This window comes from Mercenaria mercenaria, chromosome 18 (genome assembly GCF_021730395.1).
Source record: "Mercenaria mercenaria strain notata chromosome 18, MADL_Memer_1, whole genome shotgun sequence".
Classification (NCBI taxonomy): Eukaryota; Metazoa; Mollusca; class Bivalvia; order Venerida; family Veneridae; genus Mercenaria; species Mercenaria mercenaria.
The window spans coordinates 52,611,679-52,632,317 of NC_069378.1; the positions used below are offsets into that span (position 1 = coordinate 52,611,679).

General features: G+C 34.3%; 1 protein-coding gene across 8 annotated transcripts in view; it reads left to right on the forward strand.

Moving 5' to 3' along the window:
• The window catches only part of LOC123538548 (anion exchange protein 2-like), a 175,804-nt gene that overhangs the window by 75,966 nt on the left and 79,199 nt on the right, over positions 1–20,639 (forward strand). For 6 of the 8 annotated variants that reach the window (XM_045322722.2, XM_045322725.2, XM_045322721.2 and 3 more), the window contains 4 exons: positions 7,206–7,279; positions 9,915–9,968; positions 16,787–17,004; positions 19,382–19,503. In XM_045322722.2, coding sequence (XP_045178657.2) covers positions 7,244–7,279; positions 9,915–9,968; positions 16,787–17,004; positions 19,382–19,503 — 430 coding nt within the window. In that variant the 5' untranslated portion in view covers positions 7,206–7,243. The remainder of the gene's footprint in view (positions 1–7,205; positions 7,280–9,914; positions 9,969–16,786; positions 17,005–19,381; positions 19,504–20,639) is intronic. The other 2 variants (XM_045322727.2, XM_045322729.2) reach the window with 1 other exon arrangement.

Consider the following 20,639-nt stretch of genomic DNA (forward strand, 5'->3'; position numbering starts at 1 on the left):
CTTTGTTTCTAAACAGATGGTTATTTATAATGTTCTTAAAACTTCTTGAAAGAGATTGACTAAATAAGTTAGCAGGAGATTGACTGAATTAGTTAGCACTTGCAGCATATGGCATTATCAGAATAGTGGGGGTGAGGAAAGTAGGCCACTAGGTCATGGTGTGTCTTTAATGTTTTTTGAGCATGCATGATGTAATCCTGCCACTAATGAACTATTTTATCTGTTGAAGTCTCTGTGTTTATATACTTAAGACAGTTTTACTGAAGTTGAGGAATTAGATTAATGTGATTGTTTATTTAAGTTGGATAACATTGCATGATAAAACAGTCAGAGAAGGCAACTTGATATAAGATGCATTAAAATCTGACTTCATCGATCTAGCAGGTGAAATGCATTGTAAACTGTTAGGTGATATTTTATCTGAGGAGAACATATCTTTCGATTTATTTAGGTTTTATAGTAGATGAAAATCTAAATCTTTCTTATTAAATAGATTTGCAATATTCGTCACATTTTATTGCCGTTTATAGTTATTTTCTTATAACTTTGACCTTGTGGGAGTGCTGTGAGTTTTCGTGCAATTTTTGCAAAAGACACCTTTAATCTATTCAAGAAAAAATTCTTGATTTTTGCAGTATGCAGTAGTTTGAAAGTTAATTATTTTAGTTACATGTAAGTGCATACTTCTAGAGTTTCAGTCTGTTATGCTGGTCATGCGGTGATCCTGAATTCTGACTACGAGAATCTTAAGTTATTGTCAATCAGAAGTGAAAGACAAATGATAAATTTGCTGTCTTGAATTGTTTCCGACTAAAAATCCCCTCTACCTGAATCAGAGTGGAAGACAAATACAGACATCCCAACTTTTTCTGAATGCCAAGTGGGAGTTTTTGCTTTCCAAAGTGGGAGATTGAGGTGTTCAAGTGGGAGATTTTATACCACGGTAATTATGTTCATGATAACGAAGCTTTTAACAAATCTAATGATAATATAAACTTATTTGCCCGTATAAAATCACAAGTCTTAAAAAAATTCACTTGTCTATATCTTATTATTCATGCATTTTTTAATGTTTTGGAACAATAATACATGAAGCCTTCTGTGCAAAATTAAATAGTTATGGCACTTTAAGCACTATGTCTAAATTCAAAACACCACTGAGAATTAAACCTGCACTTTTATTTCTTTTGTTGGAAAGAAGACTCCCCAGGTGAATTTTACATGACAAACAGTGCAGCTGTTAGAGCTGTAAAAACAAAATGTATATAGCTAAAAGAATAAAAGTTCAAGCAATAGAAAATTTACTGTTTGATTCTCATCCCTGTCAACCAGTATTTAAAACCCCTAGCTCAAATAGTTTTATTGATCAAAATCCTGTTATCCAAAATAGAATGTCCGGGTATTGTTACACTTTCGTAGACATTTGCCTAAATCTCCAGTTAAAAGGATGTGTTTGACAAATTGTGATGCAAAGACAGTTTAACAGCATTTGATAGTAAGTGATATTAAAATTTACCATGACATTTCCTCTTATCAAAATGATTTTAAGAGAAATGTTTTTTAAAACCTAGCAGGTTGACTCGGCGACCATCTACTTTCGATTTTCAAAAAGTTACAGGAAAAGGTAAGCCAGTATAATTTCTAATCTAAATTTGATTGAATTTAATTAAATATCTAATGTCTGGATTTTAATTTCAATTGTGACACATTAATCAACACATGGCTTTGTTAAATCGTGTAATAAACAATAATCAGCACGGGTAGAATAAGGTGCGAAAATATCTGAAAGCTGTTGTTTACAGACTCGTCAGTAGTGATACAGTATCAGATAGGTGCAAAGAAGTGGATTATTTCATAATTTTTGTTTATGTTGTTTTGTTGTTTGTTTTTTTTTAATCGGGAGATTGAGACTTCTGATCGGGATGATCGGGTTTTACAACCAGAAACGGGAGAAACCCGATCGGATCGGGAGAGTTGGGATGTCTGCAAATAACAATAGCTATATTAATGTCAGTAAATTGTCATAGAAAACATTTTTCTCCTCGCATGCCTGAAATCTTAAATTGGTTGGGCAATTTTCAACAGATTGAGTTGACCAACATATTTATTTGTTTCTTTTTGATTTAACGCCGTTTTTCAGTATTTCAGTTCTGTAATGGTAGGCAGTTAACATCACCAATATTCCTGGATTTGGTACCAGTACAAACTTGTTCTTTGCAAGTAACTGCCAACTTCCCCAAATGTATGAATTAGAGATGGAGCACAAATGATTTTGGACATGTGTCTTTTATTAAATCGTGACGGAGAACATATGCCGTGCCTGAGGATGGAAATCATTATTCCCGGATCTGGAGATCTGCCTGCGCTTTGGACCCTATTGAGATAAGTGCAGGGCAGGCCTACATTATTTTAACTCCTTGTTCAACCAAAACCAAGATAGAAAGAATAAAATTAAAGCTGTAAAAAATTTAATTTAAGGTCATTGTTACAGAAAATAAGCTTAGTAACCAAACTGCTTTATAAATCAACAAAATATTTGGTGTTTATTTAAAAACATTCTTCTAAAAGGGAGGTAATAACAAAGTTTATAAAAACAAGAAGGCCATTAGATAAAGACTACAAAGTGTGCTAAAATGTTTCTCACCTGTAATTTGACATCCTGTAAATGGTTGAGTATGTCAAAATGTTTCCTTGACCATTTACAGGATGATTGATCAGTGGTAATTACTGAATTAAGCAGAAAAGATGACCGGTGGAAGACCCCTTGACTGACATCATTTTGAAGGATTCCCTGGTCAAGTTCTTGTTTGCTCTGGTAATGGGTAATGGGACGCAGCAAAGGGCTTTAAGGTCTTTAACTGCTCTGGAATTTTGTGCAGTGTAATCTCAGTTAATGTGTCATCTGAGAGCTAGCAAACTCTTTGATCATTTAGAAAGACAGATAATTTCTTTATTCCCATTAAGAGTTAGGTCAGCGTTTCGGTGGGGTGGGAGGGGGGGGGGGGGGCAGAAATATCCTCAAAAATTAGTATATTCATAAAAAAGATGTTGCACAAAGCCATATATATTGTCAATTGACACTTTTAATGGTTTGTAAATCTTTAAATCTTTTGATTAAAGATAGATAAAGCAGTTTTCAAAATAGATTTAATGCATTAATATGTATAAATTACATACTAAGAATAGTGTTACTTTCAATGCTGCACATAAACATAAACACCTGTAGCCGTAAAGGGAGGTTTATAATAAAACCAGTGGATTCAGTATTACTAAAGATCTTACTGTGTTAATCATTGCATGAACCTATGAAAAATATATGGAAAAAACAATTTTATCTTATGTTCATGTAACAAGATGTACGTGGCATTCACGGTATAAAAAAGGCATTATGACCCATCAAGGTCATTATCATAGTGTCATCATTTCCTTTAAAAGCATAAATAAAATTCAGGTCTTACAAGACAGATATTCATTTTGTTTTGACACAGTTGTTTTATCATTCTCTAGTAGGAAATCAATTAAGTGGGTGTTTTATTAGACTCTGAAAGCTTGAGCTGTTGAGAAATGAATGGAAAAAGAAGAGTTTTTTATTGTCTTTGAAGGTTAAATGCATCAAAGCAAAATTGAAAATGAGACCAATAATTGAATTCCTTGTTTGTCTTGATATTCAGGTCTATTCAGGCAAATGAGTGAGTGAACACTTTAAAAAAATATACTGTGCTTAGTTGCATGTAGTGGATTTTCTTATGTTTATCTAGGTAAAGTACTGCAACTGGGCAATGTTTGCAGAACACTTTTTGTACATTTGCACATTTACACATGGCCGATTTTCTAATAGTGATTTAGATAATTATGCATCATATTGCAAAAGAAAAAAAAATGTCTGCATTGGTCTCATGTTGTGGCTTTCATGAATTTTGGGAATTTTGATTGGAATGTTGATCAGGTTTTTCTTTGTTTTCTAGAATAACGATCATTATTTCAAAAATCGGAAAAAGTAGTTCCTTAATTGTCGGAAAGTTAATGCCTAAAGAGAGTAACTCAAAACTGAGGAGGGCTGAATCGCCTTTGATATTCTGAAACTTTCTGTCTTCTCGATTTCTTTCAAGAAAATTAATGATGATTGATTGAAGATTGTGTATTGCAATTTGTAAAATTTATATTCACAGAAATACAAAAATAAGAGACTGCGCCATGGTAAATAGAATTTATAATAATCATCAAGCATCCAGTCACAGCGAGATTAGGACAATTTCGTTTCTGGTCATGTCTTAACATTTGCATTTAGGACAGATTGTGTTCTAGATACGAGGCTTAATTTGTCAATATTTGTCAGAATTTTCGCCTTAATGATTATGAGTGATCCCTGATTGTTATGCAGGAGATGGTTTCATAATTACTTTCCTGAATAATGTTTGTAATGGTTCTTAATAGATCTCGAGAATGCATGCTTTTTATATAGACTCAAGAACAAGTTTGAATATAAATAAATCGTATATATAGTTACAGTAGCAGCATTTTTGCATTTTGGTAAAGGTAATGAATGGACCCATAACATGTTATTCAGCTATTTCCGCATGGTTTTGTATTCTCCTTAAGCAGTTCGGCATTTTTCTATCATTTATGTAGGTCACGCAGATGATTCTGTAAATGCTGGAAATGCGGAACTTGCCTGTGGATAATACGCATGACACTGACATTTGTAATGGGTCAAAAACCTTTAATTCGATCTTTGTCTTCCATGCTGAGTTTAGAAAAAATTGAATTAGAGAGCAAATTGAATGAACTTTACAATTTTAGCAGACGACATTTCCATCAGACGACAATTTATCTAGCAGGCTAAAGGTTAAGTATTCATTGACCTTGAAAAATGACCTATATAAAAATCATGTTATATCTTACGTAAGCCATTTTCATGATCAAAATTCGAAAGATAACATAAAATGTCTGGGTAGAAATAGTTCAACATAAAATGTCTGGGTAGAAATATTTTTGTTGTCATACATTTCAGCTGATAATCTTCAGTGAAACATGCGACATTTTTTGCGGTTTTCACGCTCGCATATGTACGAGAAGTGACCTTGAAAGAATTCTTGTATACAGTTTTACAATAAATTAATTCTATTTTATCCGAGCGATATTATGTAAATCTTCCAACAAAACTTACGATAGATATGTCATTTCAAAATCTGGATTATAAGCATTCAGCGTAACAGCTAGCAAACTTAAAGACGGTGAATGAAAATTTTCTTCTACCTGCATTATTGAATTTTTTTTTAAAGGATTTTTTTTTTTTTTTAAATGTAGAAAAAATATATATTTGAATTTTTTATTGGCTTTCTATTAATTATTAATTGTCTTAATAGGGAAATTTCAGATGAATTGATTGCAGTGAAATTTTAAATTATTTTCTTTGCGAATCTCCTTAGTCTTTATTGTATTTTGTTAATTGATACCCATTTAGCAATTAAGAAAGTACCATCATCAATTTCTGGAAGACAAATTAGTGTAATTAGAGAACTAATAGATTTTATAAAATCTGAAATTGTTCTTCAAAATCGTAACAGTTCAAACAGGAATAATGGAAATTCTTTATTAACAGAACAAGAAAAAAAGAAAAACAAAAGAGAAAATTCGAATGAAATTGAATTTGATTTTTTGTCAGATTTCCAGATCTGTGTTCATGCGGTTGCAACAAAATTTATTGGAAAGCATTTAACTTATAAGCCATGTTGGCTTCTGATAACAGTTTATTGTTAAAAACTTAAGCCGTGAATTCAATAAATGGAATATTAGCTTATAATTATTTTGTGAAGATAAAATTAACAATAAACAGTTAAATGTTTTTTGTGTTAATGATCATAATTGTTGACATTCCGACTTTGTTATTTTAAATCTGATTTAAGATTATTATAAAATATGAATTGACAGGTGTGTAGAAATATTAAGTTGTTCTAGGAATTACCTATAAGCCTTTGATAAAGGTATGTATTTTTTTTCCTGCATGAATTGCTGGGTAAAGATTATCTCCCCCTCTTTCTCCCTTACCTTGGCTACCTTGGCCATTTTTGTTTTTTCAGGGGGAAAAAAGATTAAAATATTTTTAATAAAAAAGTCTTATTAAAAGTTAAAGATGCAGCGATGTTTTTTTTTTTTTTTTTTTTTAAATTATACTTTAATTTACTTGAGATGATATTGAATTCTAAAGATTATTGTATCCTGCCTGTTAAAAAAATATAATCAGTAATTTTGTTTGTATTACTGAATACCATCAATGGATAAAGATAAAAATAATAAAACATTAAAAATAAATCTTCCCTCCACGCCTCTCTCTACCTTCAAAGAAAATTTGCAACTAATTCGCTAAAGAAATTTAGTCTTGTATCTCTTTATTAGATTTTATAGTGGAAGTTCTTTCAGATTTATATCTTTACAGTTGGAATTAAACTTTTCAAGATGGGGATCAGTTATTCTATTACCTTATCTAAAGTCTGCAGAATAGAAACTTGTAGAAAATTGAAAATAAATTGAATTGTGGAGTTTGAATTTGAGAATAAGAACTGCATAGAAATTAAATTTTTATGTCAATTTTTTGAAGATACATTGTAGTCTTTTTGCAGATATTTTCAATGATTGTAAAGCAGAATATCTGTGGTAACTTTAGAAATTAACCTTTACCCTGCTAAATTTCTATATTGAACATGTCCATCTCTCAATTAGGAGGCAGTTTCATTAACTGTTAAAAGGGGTACAAACCAAAAACATATTGACTGAATGGCGAACAGTGCAGATCTTGATCAGACTGCATGGATGTGCTGGCTGATCATGATCTGCACTGTTTGCAAAGGCAGAATCAGCATGATAAGGGTTAAAATGCTAGAATTTAAACAAAATCTTGGAGTCAGATTGTGCACATACATATATATTATAATTTGATAAAAGTAAAAATATCTCCAGCAGTTTTAAAGTTACATAGCTAACAAATTAATGTTGATTCTTTGGTTGATTATTATACATGAATGTGCATCATACATGACTATTTACGGTATTAAAAAAAACTATGTACTGTAAAGATTAGCTGTGATTAGGAGTACCTGTGTGGGTTTTTCTTATGTGCTGTATTTTATATCAAAATACTTCCTTCTTAAAAATACGTTATCAGCTATTATATTTAAAGCTCAAATTGCAACTTTTTATATTTTCAGGCAAAAAAAACCCCAATTTTTGAAGCTGGTAACTGATAATGTCCTTTCATAGAAAAAGTGATTTTGGAGTAATTGTAAGTATAAATATTTGACATATTTACTATAATTGAGCCGCGCCATGAGAAAACCAACATAGTGCATTTGCGACCGGCATGGATCCAGACCAGCCTGCGCACCCGCGCATTCTGGTCAGGATCCATGCTGTTCACTAACGGTTTCTCTAATTGCAATAGGGTTTGAAAGCGAACAGTATGGATGCTGACAAGACTGCGTGGATGCGCAGGCTGGTCTGGATCCATGCTAGTCACAAATGCACTATGTTGGTATTCTCATGGTGTGGCTCATATCTCTTTTATATCAATTTTTGTGATTCAGTATGTCATAATACAACAATATGTGTAAGTTTTGATTTAAAAATATTTCATTGACATATTTTTGCTATGATATATTACGGCATTCTATTTCTTTAATGTATACATTAATTTGTACGTATTATTCATGTAATTGTGAATTTTTGTTTTATACAGAAATGTGTTAGGTTTTTATTTCAAAGTAATTTATCACGTTAATATAATGTATTGTCTTCTTGTTCTGCACCTTTTATTTGTTTAAAGATATATTATGCCTATCTTTTGCTTAACCATTTTATCATTACGGTTAGATATGTTATTTTAAATCTTAAACAGTATCCTCAAATGCATTTTAAAATTTTGCTAATTATACAGTTCTGCAAAGACACAATTACATATTATCTAGTGACAGCAGTTTGCTTTAAAAAGCTTCCAGTTTTTTTAGCGGCATTATATATTGGACATACTGTGTTTACATATGTACATGTGTGGTATTCTACACTATTTGTACACCCAAACATATGTACTTAATTAGCTCGACTATTCATAGAATAGTGAGCTATTGCACTCGCCTATGCGTCGGCGTCGGCGTCGGCGTCGGCGTCTGCGTCCGCGTCCGCGTCCCGATTTTGGTTAAGGTTTTGTATGTAAGCTGGTATCTCAGTAACCACTTGTGGGAATGGATTGAAACTTCACACACTTATTCACTGTGATGAACTGATCTACATTGCACAGGTTCCATAACTCTATTTTGCTTTTTTAAAAAATTATGCCCCTTTTTCGACTTAGAAATTTTTGGTTAAGGTTTTGTATGTAAGCTGGTATCTCAGTAGTTACTAATGGGAATGGATTGAAACTTCACATACTTCTTCACTATCATGATTTGACATGCACTAAGCAAGTCCCATAACTCTACTCTCTTTTTTTTCAAAATTATGCCCCTTTTTCGACTTAGCAGTTTTTGGTTAAATTTTTGTATGTAATCTGATATCTCAGTATCCACTAATTGGAATGGATTGAAACTTCACACACTTGTTCACTGTCATGATCTAACATGCACTGTGAAGGTCCCATAACTCTACTTGGCATTTTTACAAAATTATGCCCCTTTGACTTAGCACTTTTTTGTTAAGTTTTTGTATGTAAGCTGGTATCTCAGTATCCACAAATTGGAAAGGATTGAAACTTCACACACTTGTTCGCTGTCATGATATGACATGCAGTACAGAGGTTCAATACCTCTACTTTGCATTTTACAAAATTATGCCCCTTTTTCAACTTGTATTCATTCAATTGACAAGGCTGTTGAATAGTCGAGCGTTGCTGTCCTCCGACAGCTCTTGTTTTTGCATAGTTATTGTTAAGTAATTGGTTATATTTATGTCTCCCACCACACAGTGGTGTGGGAGACATATTGATTTACTCCAGTCTGTGTGTCGGTCTGTCTGTCTGTCACAAAGCTTGTCCGCACTCAAAATCGAACATTTCTCATCCAATCTTCACCAAACTTCAACAAAATGTGTCTGCCAGTAAGTGCTCGGCCAAGTTCGATAACTAGCCAAATCGGCCTAGGCACTTCAGAATTATGGCCCTTGATTCACCAAAAACACTCAGATTTCTTGCGCAGCTTTACCCCTAAACCGCCACCTATACTACTAGTAGTATAGGCGTCCTTTTGTTGTCAAGAAAGCGCATGCACATGTGGATTAAGTAAACAGTATATAAAGACTGACTTACTAATTAGATGATTAGGCAGTTGTGGGAGACATGCGCTTTTCTCAAAAGCATCTCTAGATTCATATATGAAATTTGGGCATGATATATCTTTAATAAGATGAGGAAAATTTCTAGATGAAACGTAGCTTGTCCATATAATGGAAAAATTTGGGCTGTGCCAAGTTAATTTTTTTTTTTTTTACTATTTTTGTTAAGAGAATGATGTTGAAATGATCTGTGGTCTAAGTGTTTTAATTTTTACTCAGATTGAATCAAACTTGGTTCCTCTGGATTGAGAGTAAGCAATCCAGGTAGGTCTGCTTTGTTAAGGAAGGACCATTATTAAGTTATGGAAAGAATTTAAGGCCATAAATTATGGCCGTTTTCGTTAATTATACTAAAATTAATGTTAATCAAACTATATCTGAAATGAAGGCTTATGAAGTTTGTCTCAATTATTTGTAAATTCATTATATTGAGATATTTATTATACCATTTCATATTAAAAAAACACCATTTTACTCACTTTAGCAAGCCGCTTGGTTGGCACAGCTCAAATATTGATAAACAGTGGTAACAATTTTCAGTGGTCTTAAACTTTTTGTTTGAAATGATATTTGATTTTGTCTCGCTCTGCAACAAGGATCAAGATGCCGACAATAACTTTGTTCCATCCGCTACTTTTGACCTTGATGATGTAAGTTGCCAAATATAGAACATGTTACTATATATAGTAACAGTTTATAGGAGCAGATCCAGGAGAGGGTTATAACATTGATATGTAAATGAGGTGGAAGGGAGGCAGAATTCATGCGTAAATTTTAGTTTTACCTTAGTATTATTTTAAATTAAAAAACACAAAAAAAAACACAAAAAACCCCACCAATTTTAAAGAAGTAGGTGTGATGTACATAATATTTTTGCAAATTATTTGGTGCCCAAATGGTACCAGTTTGCTGTGCACCATACATTTAGCCCTGGATCTGCTTCTGATTTGTTGGTTTTGGACCTAACTGTATTTATGGCTCCTCATATAAAGGGTGTTTTCACGAATATATTTGCTCTTGGTCTAGAGTATAGAAAACTAGTGAAGACGATTTTGTATCATAATTCTTGGCATGGTTTCTTAGTAAATGTTTGAAATTCTGCATATATAGTGAGGTCATTTAATTGCCATTATGTTATAAATAGTTTGTTATGAGATTTTAGGGTATGTTTAACATTTATCCTTTCCTGTTATTGACTGTAGTAGGTGATGTATTTCAAATTGTCTGTGCATTTTTTTCATGTTCCTGCATTTTTAGATCTTATCATGTTGCTTTGCTTGTAGCCTTAACTTGTTAGTTATTGTTTATCTGCATGTTACCTTGTTTCTACTTCATCATTTGTTTTTGTTAAAATGTTTCTTCTGATATCTCCTCTCCACATTGCAGTAATTGTCTGTTATCTTGTTGCAATATTTTGGACTGTATGCAATATATCTTGTTCCTGTTATATTACCAATGTCTCTTATGGCCTGTATTCTCTCAGCAATTTGTCTCCTGAAATCTAAGATGCTTTTTCACAACAACAAGTTTATTCCCCTAAGCAGTGTATCTTGTTCTTGTTGCAAGAAATGTCCCTTTATTGATGCTTGTTCCAGTAATTGTTTCCTCTGCAATGTTTCCTGTTTCTTGTTACAAGAAAAGTTACTCCAGCATAGAATCTTGTTCTTGTTCCAATTATTGTTCCCTCTGCAATGTTTCCTGTTCTTGTTACAAAAAAGTTACTCCAGCAGCTTGTTCCAATTATTGTTCCCTCAGCAAAGTAACTTGTTTTGTTGCAAATGTAAATGTTCCTGGCACAATATACCTTGTTTTTACTGCAGCAATTGTTAACTCTGCAATCTGCCATGCTCTTTTTTCGAACGACCTATAATACCCTTGCAATGTATATACTGCATGCGTTGTTGCAATAGTTTTCCCCTGAGTAATGTGTCCTGTTCTTGCAATAGTTTGTCCCTTGCAATATAATTATCATATTGACGTTGAAACAAATTATACACGACAGTTTATCCTAATCTTGTTGCAGATAAAATCTTCCTTAATGTATTTGATTTGTGTACTTGCAATGTATCTTGTTATTATTTCAAAAAATCTCTGACAATGTATGTTGTTCCTGTTGCAATAATTGTTCTCGTGATAATCTGTTTTGTTATTGTTGCAAGAATCAGTCTCTGGCTTTGTATGTTTTTCCTGTTGCAATTATTGTTCTCATGGCAATTTATCTTTTTATTGTTGCAAAAATGACTCTCTGGCAATGTATGTTGTTCCTGTTACAATAATCGTTTTCATGGTAATGTATCTTGTTATTGTTGCAAAAAGTCTCCGGCAATGTATGGTATTCATGTTGCAAAAGTTGTTCTCATTGCAATCTGTCTTGTTATTGTTGCAATGACTGTCCTCATCCTGTTGCAGGCGGCCTCTGTGGCCTTAGTGGTTAAAGTCTCTGACTTTACATCTCTTGTCCCGCAATAATGTTAGTTCGAGCCTCATCCAGGGTGTAGAATTCTTCATGTAAAGAAGCCATCTAGCTGGCCTATGGAAGGTCAGTGGTTCTACCCAGGTTTCTGTCTGTGATGAAATAATGCCTGGAGGAGGACCTGGGTCTTCCTCCACCATGAAAAGGTGAAAGGTCACCATATGACCTATAATTGTGTGGGTTTTGCAAAATTGACATTAGATCTAAGAAAATAATGCATTCAGTGTTTACTACAGAATTGACAGAAACATTCACCAAAAAGAACAAAAAGGCTTTTGTCAAGTCTGGTGTATAATAGGTGTTTATGCAAAGCATCATTCTGTGTTGTTTTTCCTGCAAAAAATGTTCAGGATACATTCTCTGACATGCATAGGTTTTGTGGTTTAAAAATCATGATGATTAGTTTTTAGCTCACCTGAGCATGAAGTGATCGCCCTATGTCCATCGTCTGTCATCCGTCCGTCATCAGCAATTTGACTGTTAACACTCTAGAGGTCACAATTTTTGCCCAATCTGAATGAAACTTGGTCAGAATGTTACCCTTAATAAAATCTTGGAAGAGTTCGATATTGGGTCATCTGGGGTCAAAAACTAGGTCACCAGATCAAATCAGAGTTAAAGCTTGTCAACACTATAGAGATTACAATTTTGGCCCAATCTGAATGAAACATGGTCAGAATGTTACCCTCAATAAAATCTTGGACAAGTTAGATATTGGGTCATCTGGGTTCAAAAACTAGGTCACCAGGTCGAATCAGAGGAAAAGCTTGTTAACACTCTAGTGGTCACAGTTTTGGTCCAATCTGAATGGTCAGAATGTTACCCTCAATAAAATCTTGGAGGATTTTCATATTGGGTTATCTGGGGTCAAAAACTAGGTCATCAGGTCAAATTAAAGGAAAAGCTTGTTAACACTGTAGAGGCCACATTTATGACTGTATCTTCATGAAACTTGGTCAGAATGTTAATCTTGATGATCTCAAGGTCTGATTTGAATCTGGGTCATGTATAATCAAAAACTAGGTCACCAGGTCAAATCAAAGGAAAAGCTAGTTAACACTCTAGAGGCCACATTTATGACCATATCTTAATGAAACTTAGTCAGTATATTAATCTTGATGATCTATAGGTCAAGGACAAATCTGGGTCCGATGGGGTCAAAAACTAGGTCATTAGGTCAGTTCAAAGGAAAAGCTTGTAAACACTCTAGAGGCCACATTTATGGCTGTGTCTTTATGAAACTTAGTCAGAATGTTAATCTTGATAATCTTTAGGTCAAGTTCCAATCTGGGTCATGTGGGGTCAAAAACTAGGTCACTGGGTCAAATCAAAGGAAAAGCTTGTTAGCACGTTAGAGGCCACATTTATGACCATATCTTGAGCCCGCCCGGTTAGCTCAGTAGGTAGAGAGTTGGTATATGGATCTCGGGGTCGTGAGTTCGATCCTCGGGCGGGCCGTATGTTCTCCGTGACTATTTGATAAACGACATTGTGTCTGAAATCATTAGTCCTCCACCTCTGATTCATGTGGGGAAGTTGGCAGTTACTTGCGGAGAACGGGTTTGTACTGGTACAGAATCCAGGAACACTAATTAGGTTAACTACCCGCCGTTACATGACTGATATACTGTTGAAAAACGGCATTAAACCCAAAACAAACAAACAAACAATGACCATATCTTAATGAAACTTGGTCAGAATGTTAATCTTGATGATCTTTAGGTCAGTAGGTCAGGTGAGCGATACAGGGCCTTTATGTCCCTCTTGTATCAATAAGTTATATCCTTAAACTGACTTATAGGTGCAACACGGCCTAGTGTTGTAAATAGTTTCTGCATATTTTACTTACTTACTTATTTATATAATGCTCATTAATTTCCACTGCTAAGTTCACTGATTTTATGGTATATTGTTCTTGGCTGTATGTGTTATTATGCTAGATTAAAGAAGGGACTTTCATAGACTTTTCAGCAAGGCGGCATGCAGTATTGTCCTTTTTTTTTGCAACAATGCCAAGGTCACAAGAACAGAATTTGAGAAGCGAGTCATATGTTTTGTCCAAAGCAGCAAATCCAGTTATTTTTGTCATGTGTTGCTGACATAGATTAAGAAGGCAAGAATATGCCATTCATCTACGCAACTCATAAGTTATTATTATTGATGTGGAAAATATGACTATAAATAGTAATACATCATGTTGTATTTGAATCTTTCATGGCACACACTCATTCTGTTCTTGGCATGCACTCATTATAATGCCACCCTTCGAAGAAGGAGGGGTATATTGCTTTGCAGATGTCGGTTGGTCAGTAGGTCGGATGATCTGTCTGTATGTAGACCAATTGGTTTTCAGATGGTAACTCAAGAACGCTTGAGCCTAGGATCATGAAAGTTGATAGGGAGGTTGGTCATTACTAGTAGGCCTGACCACTATTGATTTTGAGGTCAGTTTGTCAAATGTCAAGGTCACAGTGACCTGGAACAGGTAAATGGTTTCCGGATGATAACTCAAGAACACTTGGGCCTAGGATCATGAAAGTTTATGTAGGGAGATTGGTCATGACCTGTAGATGAACCCTATTGATTATTAGGTCAGTAGGTCAAAGGTCAAGGTTACAGTGACCCTGAACGGTTAAATGGTTTCCGGACGATAACTCAAGAATGCTTGGGCCTAGGATCATGAAAATTGATAAGGAGGTTGGTCATGACCAGCAGATGATGCCTAAAGATTTTAAGGTCAGTAAGTCAAAGGTCAAGGTCACTGGAACAGTTTAACAGTTTCCAGATGATAACTCAAAAATGCTTCAGCCTAGGAACAGTTAAACGGTTTCTTGGCGGTAACTCAAGAAGGCTTGGGCCTGGAATCACGAAACTTGATAGGGAGGACCAGCAGATGACCCCTATTGATTAAAGTAGGTTAAAGGTCAAGGTCAAAGTGACCCAGAACAGTTAAAGCGTTTCAGGATGATAACTTGAGAATGCTTGGGCTTAAGATTACGAAGCTTAATAGGGAGGTTGATCATGACCAGTAGATGATCCCTATTGATTTTGAGGTGAGTAGGTCAAAGGTCAAGGTCACAGCGACCCATAAAATAGAACTTTTGTGTACAGTGACTAAATAATTTCTGTTCCTTGTGCAATTACTAAATGCATCAAGGTGGGCATTCCGTGTTCTATGAGCTCTTGTTCTAAGAAAAGAGCTATAAAAAGGTATGTTTTTGCAAGAAAAAAAACAACAATACATTTTGTGTTCTATAAAGATATTATTTATACAAAAATACCTTTCTCCAAGAGTTCATGCTTTTTCAAGCAGTGAATTACCTAAAAAAAAAGTGCAACAAGCAGAGTGGAAATTCTAAAAAGAAGTTAAGTAATAATGACATCTGTTATTGGAACAGCCAAGTATTGGCAACCTGTAATCATTTCCAATCAAAACAGGAAGAATGCTTGTAAATTTCTCCAAACTCAATTTTTGCAATTTTTTTTTGCTTGTCTTTCTCTGTTATTTGAGGCATTGTTTCCCAATTTTATAAGTAGTTAATTAAAGCTACATAGATTTTCATGTCTGTGCTAATGAGCATAGACTTTATTTTGACGGTTTCTGGCTAGAGTTGCCAGGATTTTTAAGATGGAAGTGAAGTTTAGTTGTTTGCAAACATTTATTATCCTTCCATGCACAAATCTGTGAATGTCTTATATTCCTTGACAGATCTGCATTTTCGAATAATGCTAGGTAAAGTGCAGATAAGTCTTTATCTTTAAGTTAACCCTTAGCCTGCTAAATTTCTAAAATGGACTGGTCCATCGTTCAGTTTGGGCAATACCATTCATTATTCGATGGAGTGTTCACGAAAAAATTTACTGACTGAATAGCAAACATCAGTGCAGACTAAGATCAGACTGCGCAGATGTGCAGGCTGATCTTGGTCTGCACTGGTCGCAAAGTCAGAATCACTTGCCGTCAGCAGGCTAAAGGCAAATGTTTGAAATATCTGATACTGTGATTCGGTTATTTTCAGTCCACTAGGGCTATTTGTCAAAATTTTACATACTGATCTTGTGTGATCTGTGAAATAAAAGTATGATGGTTTTGTAATGGTCTTACAAAAGTTTGGATAGATATTTCATATGAGACGCGCCATGAGAAAACCAACATAGTGGGTTTGCGACCAGCATGGATCCTGACCAGACTGCGCAAATGTGCAGGCTGGTCTGGATCCATGCTGGTCATTTTCAAAGCCTATTGGAATTAGAGAAACTTGCAAACAACATGGATCCATGCTGGCCGCAAGGCCACTATGTTGATTTTCTCATGGCACGGCTCAGTTCTGTTAATTGTAGGACAAAATTCTCACAGACAAAATCATTCACTCCTGCTCACTGATATATTCAATAGCTCACAGGTTTGCTTTTCATGCTGCACAAAGTCCACATATGCTAATTAATTATAACAGATAACATCAATACTGAAGTGTTGAAAGTCATTAACCCTTAGCATGCTAGGTAAATTGTCGTCTGCTGGAAATGTCATCTGCTAAAATAGTAAAGTTCATTCAATTTGCTCCAAAATTGGAAGAAATATTGTCAGAGTAGCAAACAGCTTGGAACCTGATCAGACGCCGATTTAATCGGCGTCTGATCTGGTTCCAAGCTGTTTGCAAAGGCTGTTAAATTCGCCTGCAGCAGGCTAAGAGTTAATTAATGTTGTAGAACTTGTTGCACAATGGATATAGAAAAGTTGGTATTACAGCCTGGTCTTCCAAATCTGAATACAGTATGTTAAGTCTGAACTTTGCCAGTAAGACCAAAAAACTTGCTTAGTCATTATAGAGAGGTACTTTTATCTTCCAATTGTCAGAAATTATTTGATAGTTTTTGTCATAAAGAATTTTGAATATTTCTGTTGGAACTAGAATATTTTATATTTTTAGCTTAAAGGTGACACATGAGAAATTCAGAGGCATTATAAAAAACTCTCTTCTTGTTTATTCACAGTACACAGATGGCGGGCTTGGTACAAACGGGAGCCGTGGTTCTGAGACCTCCATGTCATCAACCAGCTCTAGATCAGTGCGCAGTGCAAGCATCGCCGTGGCGTCGCAGCCGACGTCAACGGGACTGTCGTTTATATTGGACATGGAGAAAGAAGAGGCCATTGATTATTCAAACAGTCTACACGAGGATATCGAGAAATTGTTCGATAAAACTCCCGAGTGAGTAACGTTAGCAAGCTTAAAGGCTCACAGTGTGTTTGCCTGGAATGTGCTGCACAAATATAAATATGCAAATGAGGCTTTGAAAGTAAACTTTATAATAAGTTCCATATTTCTGGTATCTCCATTAATGATTTGCTAACATTTTTAGCTCGACTATTCGAAGAATAGTCTAGCTATTCTACTCACCCTGGTGTCGGCGTCACACCTTGGTTAAGTTTTTGCATGCAAGTACATACAGCTATCATTTAAAGGCATATAGCTTTGAAACTTATTTATTCTTTTTCTAGGTCAATTACCAACCTCACTGGGTCAAGTTCCATAACTCTAACATGTATTTTGAGCAAATTATGCCCCCTTTTGGACTTAGAAAATTCTGGTTAAAGTTTTACATGCAAGTTACTATCTCCAAAACTAATGCAGATATTGAATTGAAACTTCACATGTGTCTTCAGGGTTATAAAACTAGTTGATAGCACCAAGTCCCATAACTCTGACCTTCATTTTGGCCAAATTATGCCCTCTTTTGTACTTAGAAAATTTTGGTTAAAGTTTTGCGTGCAAGTACATACAGCTATTACTAAAAGGCATATAGATTTGAAACTTATTTTTTCTTTTTCTAGATCAATTACCTACCTCACTGGGTCAAGTCCCATAACTCTGACATGTATTTTGGCCAAATTATGCCCCCTTTTGGACTTAGAAAATCCTGGTTAAGTTTTGCGTGCAAGTACATACAGCTATTACTAAAAGGCATATTGATTTGAAACTTATTTTTTCTTTTTCTAGATCAATTACCTACCTCACTGGGTCAAGTCTCATAACTCTGATATGTATTTTTAGCAAATTATGCCCCCTTTTGGACTTAGAAAATCCTGGTTAAAGTTTTACATGCAAGTTACTATCTCCAAAACTAATGCAGATATTAAATTGAAACGTCACATGTGTCTTGGGGGTTATAAAACTAGTTGATAGAATCAAGTCCCATAACTCTGACATGTATTTTGGGCAAATTATGCCCCCTTTTGGACTTAGAAAATCCTGGTTAAAGTTTTGCGTGCAAGTACATACAGCTATTACCAAAAGGCATATAGCTTTGAAACTTATTTATTCTTTTTCTAGGTCAGTTACCAACCTCACTGGGTCAAGTTCCATAACTCTTAACATGTATTTTGAGCAAATTATGCCCCCTTTTGGACTTAGAAAATTCTGGTTAAAGTTTTACATGCAAGTTACTATCTCCAAAACTAATGCAGATATGGAATTGAAACTTAACATGTTTCTTCGGGGTTATTAAACTAGTTGATAGCATCAAGTCCCATAACTCTGATATGCATTTTGGTCAAATTATGTCCCGTTTCGAACTTAAAACTCTTTTGATATTTAACATTTTGGGTAATAATTTCCTGCTTCTGGGACAATATTTCGAATAGTCGAGCTTGGCTGTCTTACGGACAGCTCTTGTTAATTTAACATTTATTCAGAAATTTGCCCAGCAGGTTTAACACAAATCAGATCTGATATTTCTAGTATCTTCTTCAATATTATCTTTACTAATTAGTTAAATATGTAAGTCCAAAAGTAAGTTTAAAATTTACAGTTATTGTTCAGATCTGCCTAACACATTCTACAGTTTATCATAAAGTTGCAAAAAAAAAAAAAAAAAAAAAAAGTTAGAATAAATGATACAGATCCACCTGTTAATAAAGTTACACCTTTTAATACAGGATGCATTTGCATTATACTACAAAGTGTTGATTTTTTTTTATTCTTTTGTTGATACTGAAGGTAAAGATTATATGTTACATATTTATGTATTAAATTTGATCTTACATTTCCTGTGATTTATCAGCAAAGAATATAAATGCATAATGTTAGTATATAATAGACCAGGATGTCAATCTTTCATTTAGTCAGGAATGGATGCTTATGAAATATACTAGTGCCGGACTAGTCCAAACTTTTTGAGTCTTTTTTTTTTCCAGGAAGTGTTCTTTTAGTCAGCTTAATTAACACATAATAGCAACTGTTGTGAAAAGGATATTATAGCATCATGGATTTTATAATATATCATAATCATTTGTGGTAAAGTTAAATTTTGACTTTGTGTGGCAGTTTTTAAAAAAAAAATAAAATAAAATAAAAAACAGTCAGGCAAGATTTGGGCTAAAATTCGAGACAAATTTGCTATTTAGGCAAAAACTATGAAATTTCAATCCCATGAAAGTAAATGATTTACAATGTAAGGGTTATAATTTGAAATTTGATTTATTTCCTTTGCGATGATGCAATAGGTTGATTTTAGGCAATAAATAGATGAGGGTAAGGGGAAAATGTTTAATATTAAATTGTTGGTTAAATTATAACTTTATTTCAGGCTGACAATTAATGACCTGATATCGAGTGGTGGAGAGTGTACACCATCAGAACGTGGACTTACGCCAGAACCTCCAGTGCACACGGCGAGCGATCGGGTGCTTGAAGAATATGACATTACAAGTAAGAATTCTGTACTTCTACAAGCTGTGTTTAACCTAATTCTGAATAAGAAATAAGATCCGCTATTTTTTCATGACTTTTTCTTCTCATTATGCACTTTGAGTTCAGTATTTTAACGAGTAGATTTGAAACCAGCATCTGTTTTGTTGATTCTGAGCCCAATTTCAGAATTGAGCATTGGCAAGTTTGCGCCTTGGTGCTGGTCTCTGAACATGAAGACCCTCTCTCAATGGATGAAGACTTGTAGAGCCCGTCTCATTGAGAAAGAAATCTACACATAGGCATAGAAGTTTAAAAGCACTTATTTTGTGTCTGTAGACATAAAAAAAATATAATCTCAATTTTTGTCAGTAGACATAAAAATTTAAAATCTCAAAATTTGTGACTTAAGTCTTGAACTAGTGGAGATCCTGTATTGGCCCTTTTCCTGAAACGTGCATAATACCCAAGGCAGGACTGTGTGACTAATAACTGTCGGCTAATATTACAGTATGAAATTTACATAGTTAATTTTTCAATGACCCGTAATATTTAGCCTGTACGATGTAATATGATGATCAGATAAAGTAGTGCAAGGACAAAAAAGACATCATTTTTTTGCACCAGTGATTCATTTAAGAAATAGTATGTGGCAAAAGAGTGTGCTTTAACTAAAATTAGACACAAGAAAGAAGTTAAATGTCTCTCTGAATAATTTCTTAAGGGTGTAGCTGTTACCATTGGCATGGGTGTTATAAAAAATAAACATGATTTTTAATTCTTATATAAAATATAAGAATCTCACAGTGGTAGTAGAATGTTCGGCTTAGTGGTCACATTTTGGGGAAACTGGTAATCCAAAATCAAATCGGTTTAGCAGGAATGTTCACAAGGATGAAATACTGTTAGTTCTTACGAACTGGACCAGAGTTTCTAGTATTTTCAACAATGCTAGAAATCTCCCATCATTAGCCCCAACCCATCTTCCTTTCCCACTTCCCCGGTTAACACAGTTTGAAAAGACTGTGTTGTAGAGGTTGCAGGTGGGACCCCAATGTCTGAAACGATTTGTCTTTTAATATTGTTTACAATTTTTTACTCCAATCGTAGGAAAGTTAGGTAGGCAAACAGAGCAACACCATCGTCCTTTCCCACTT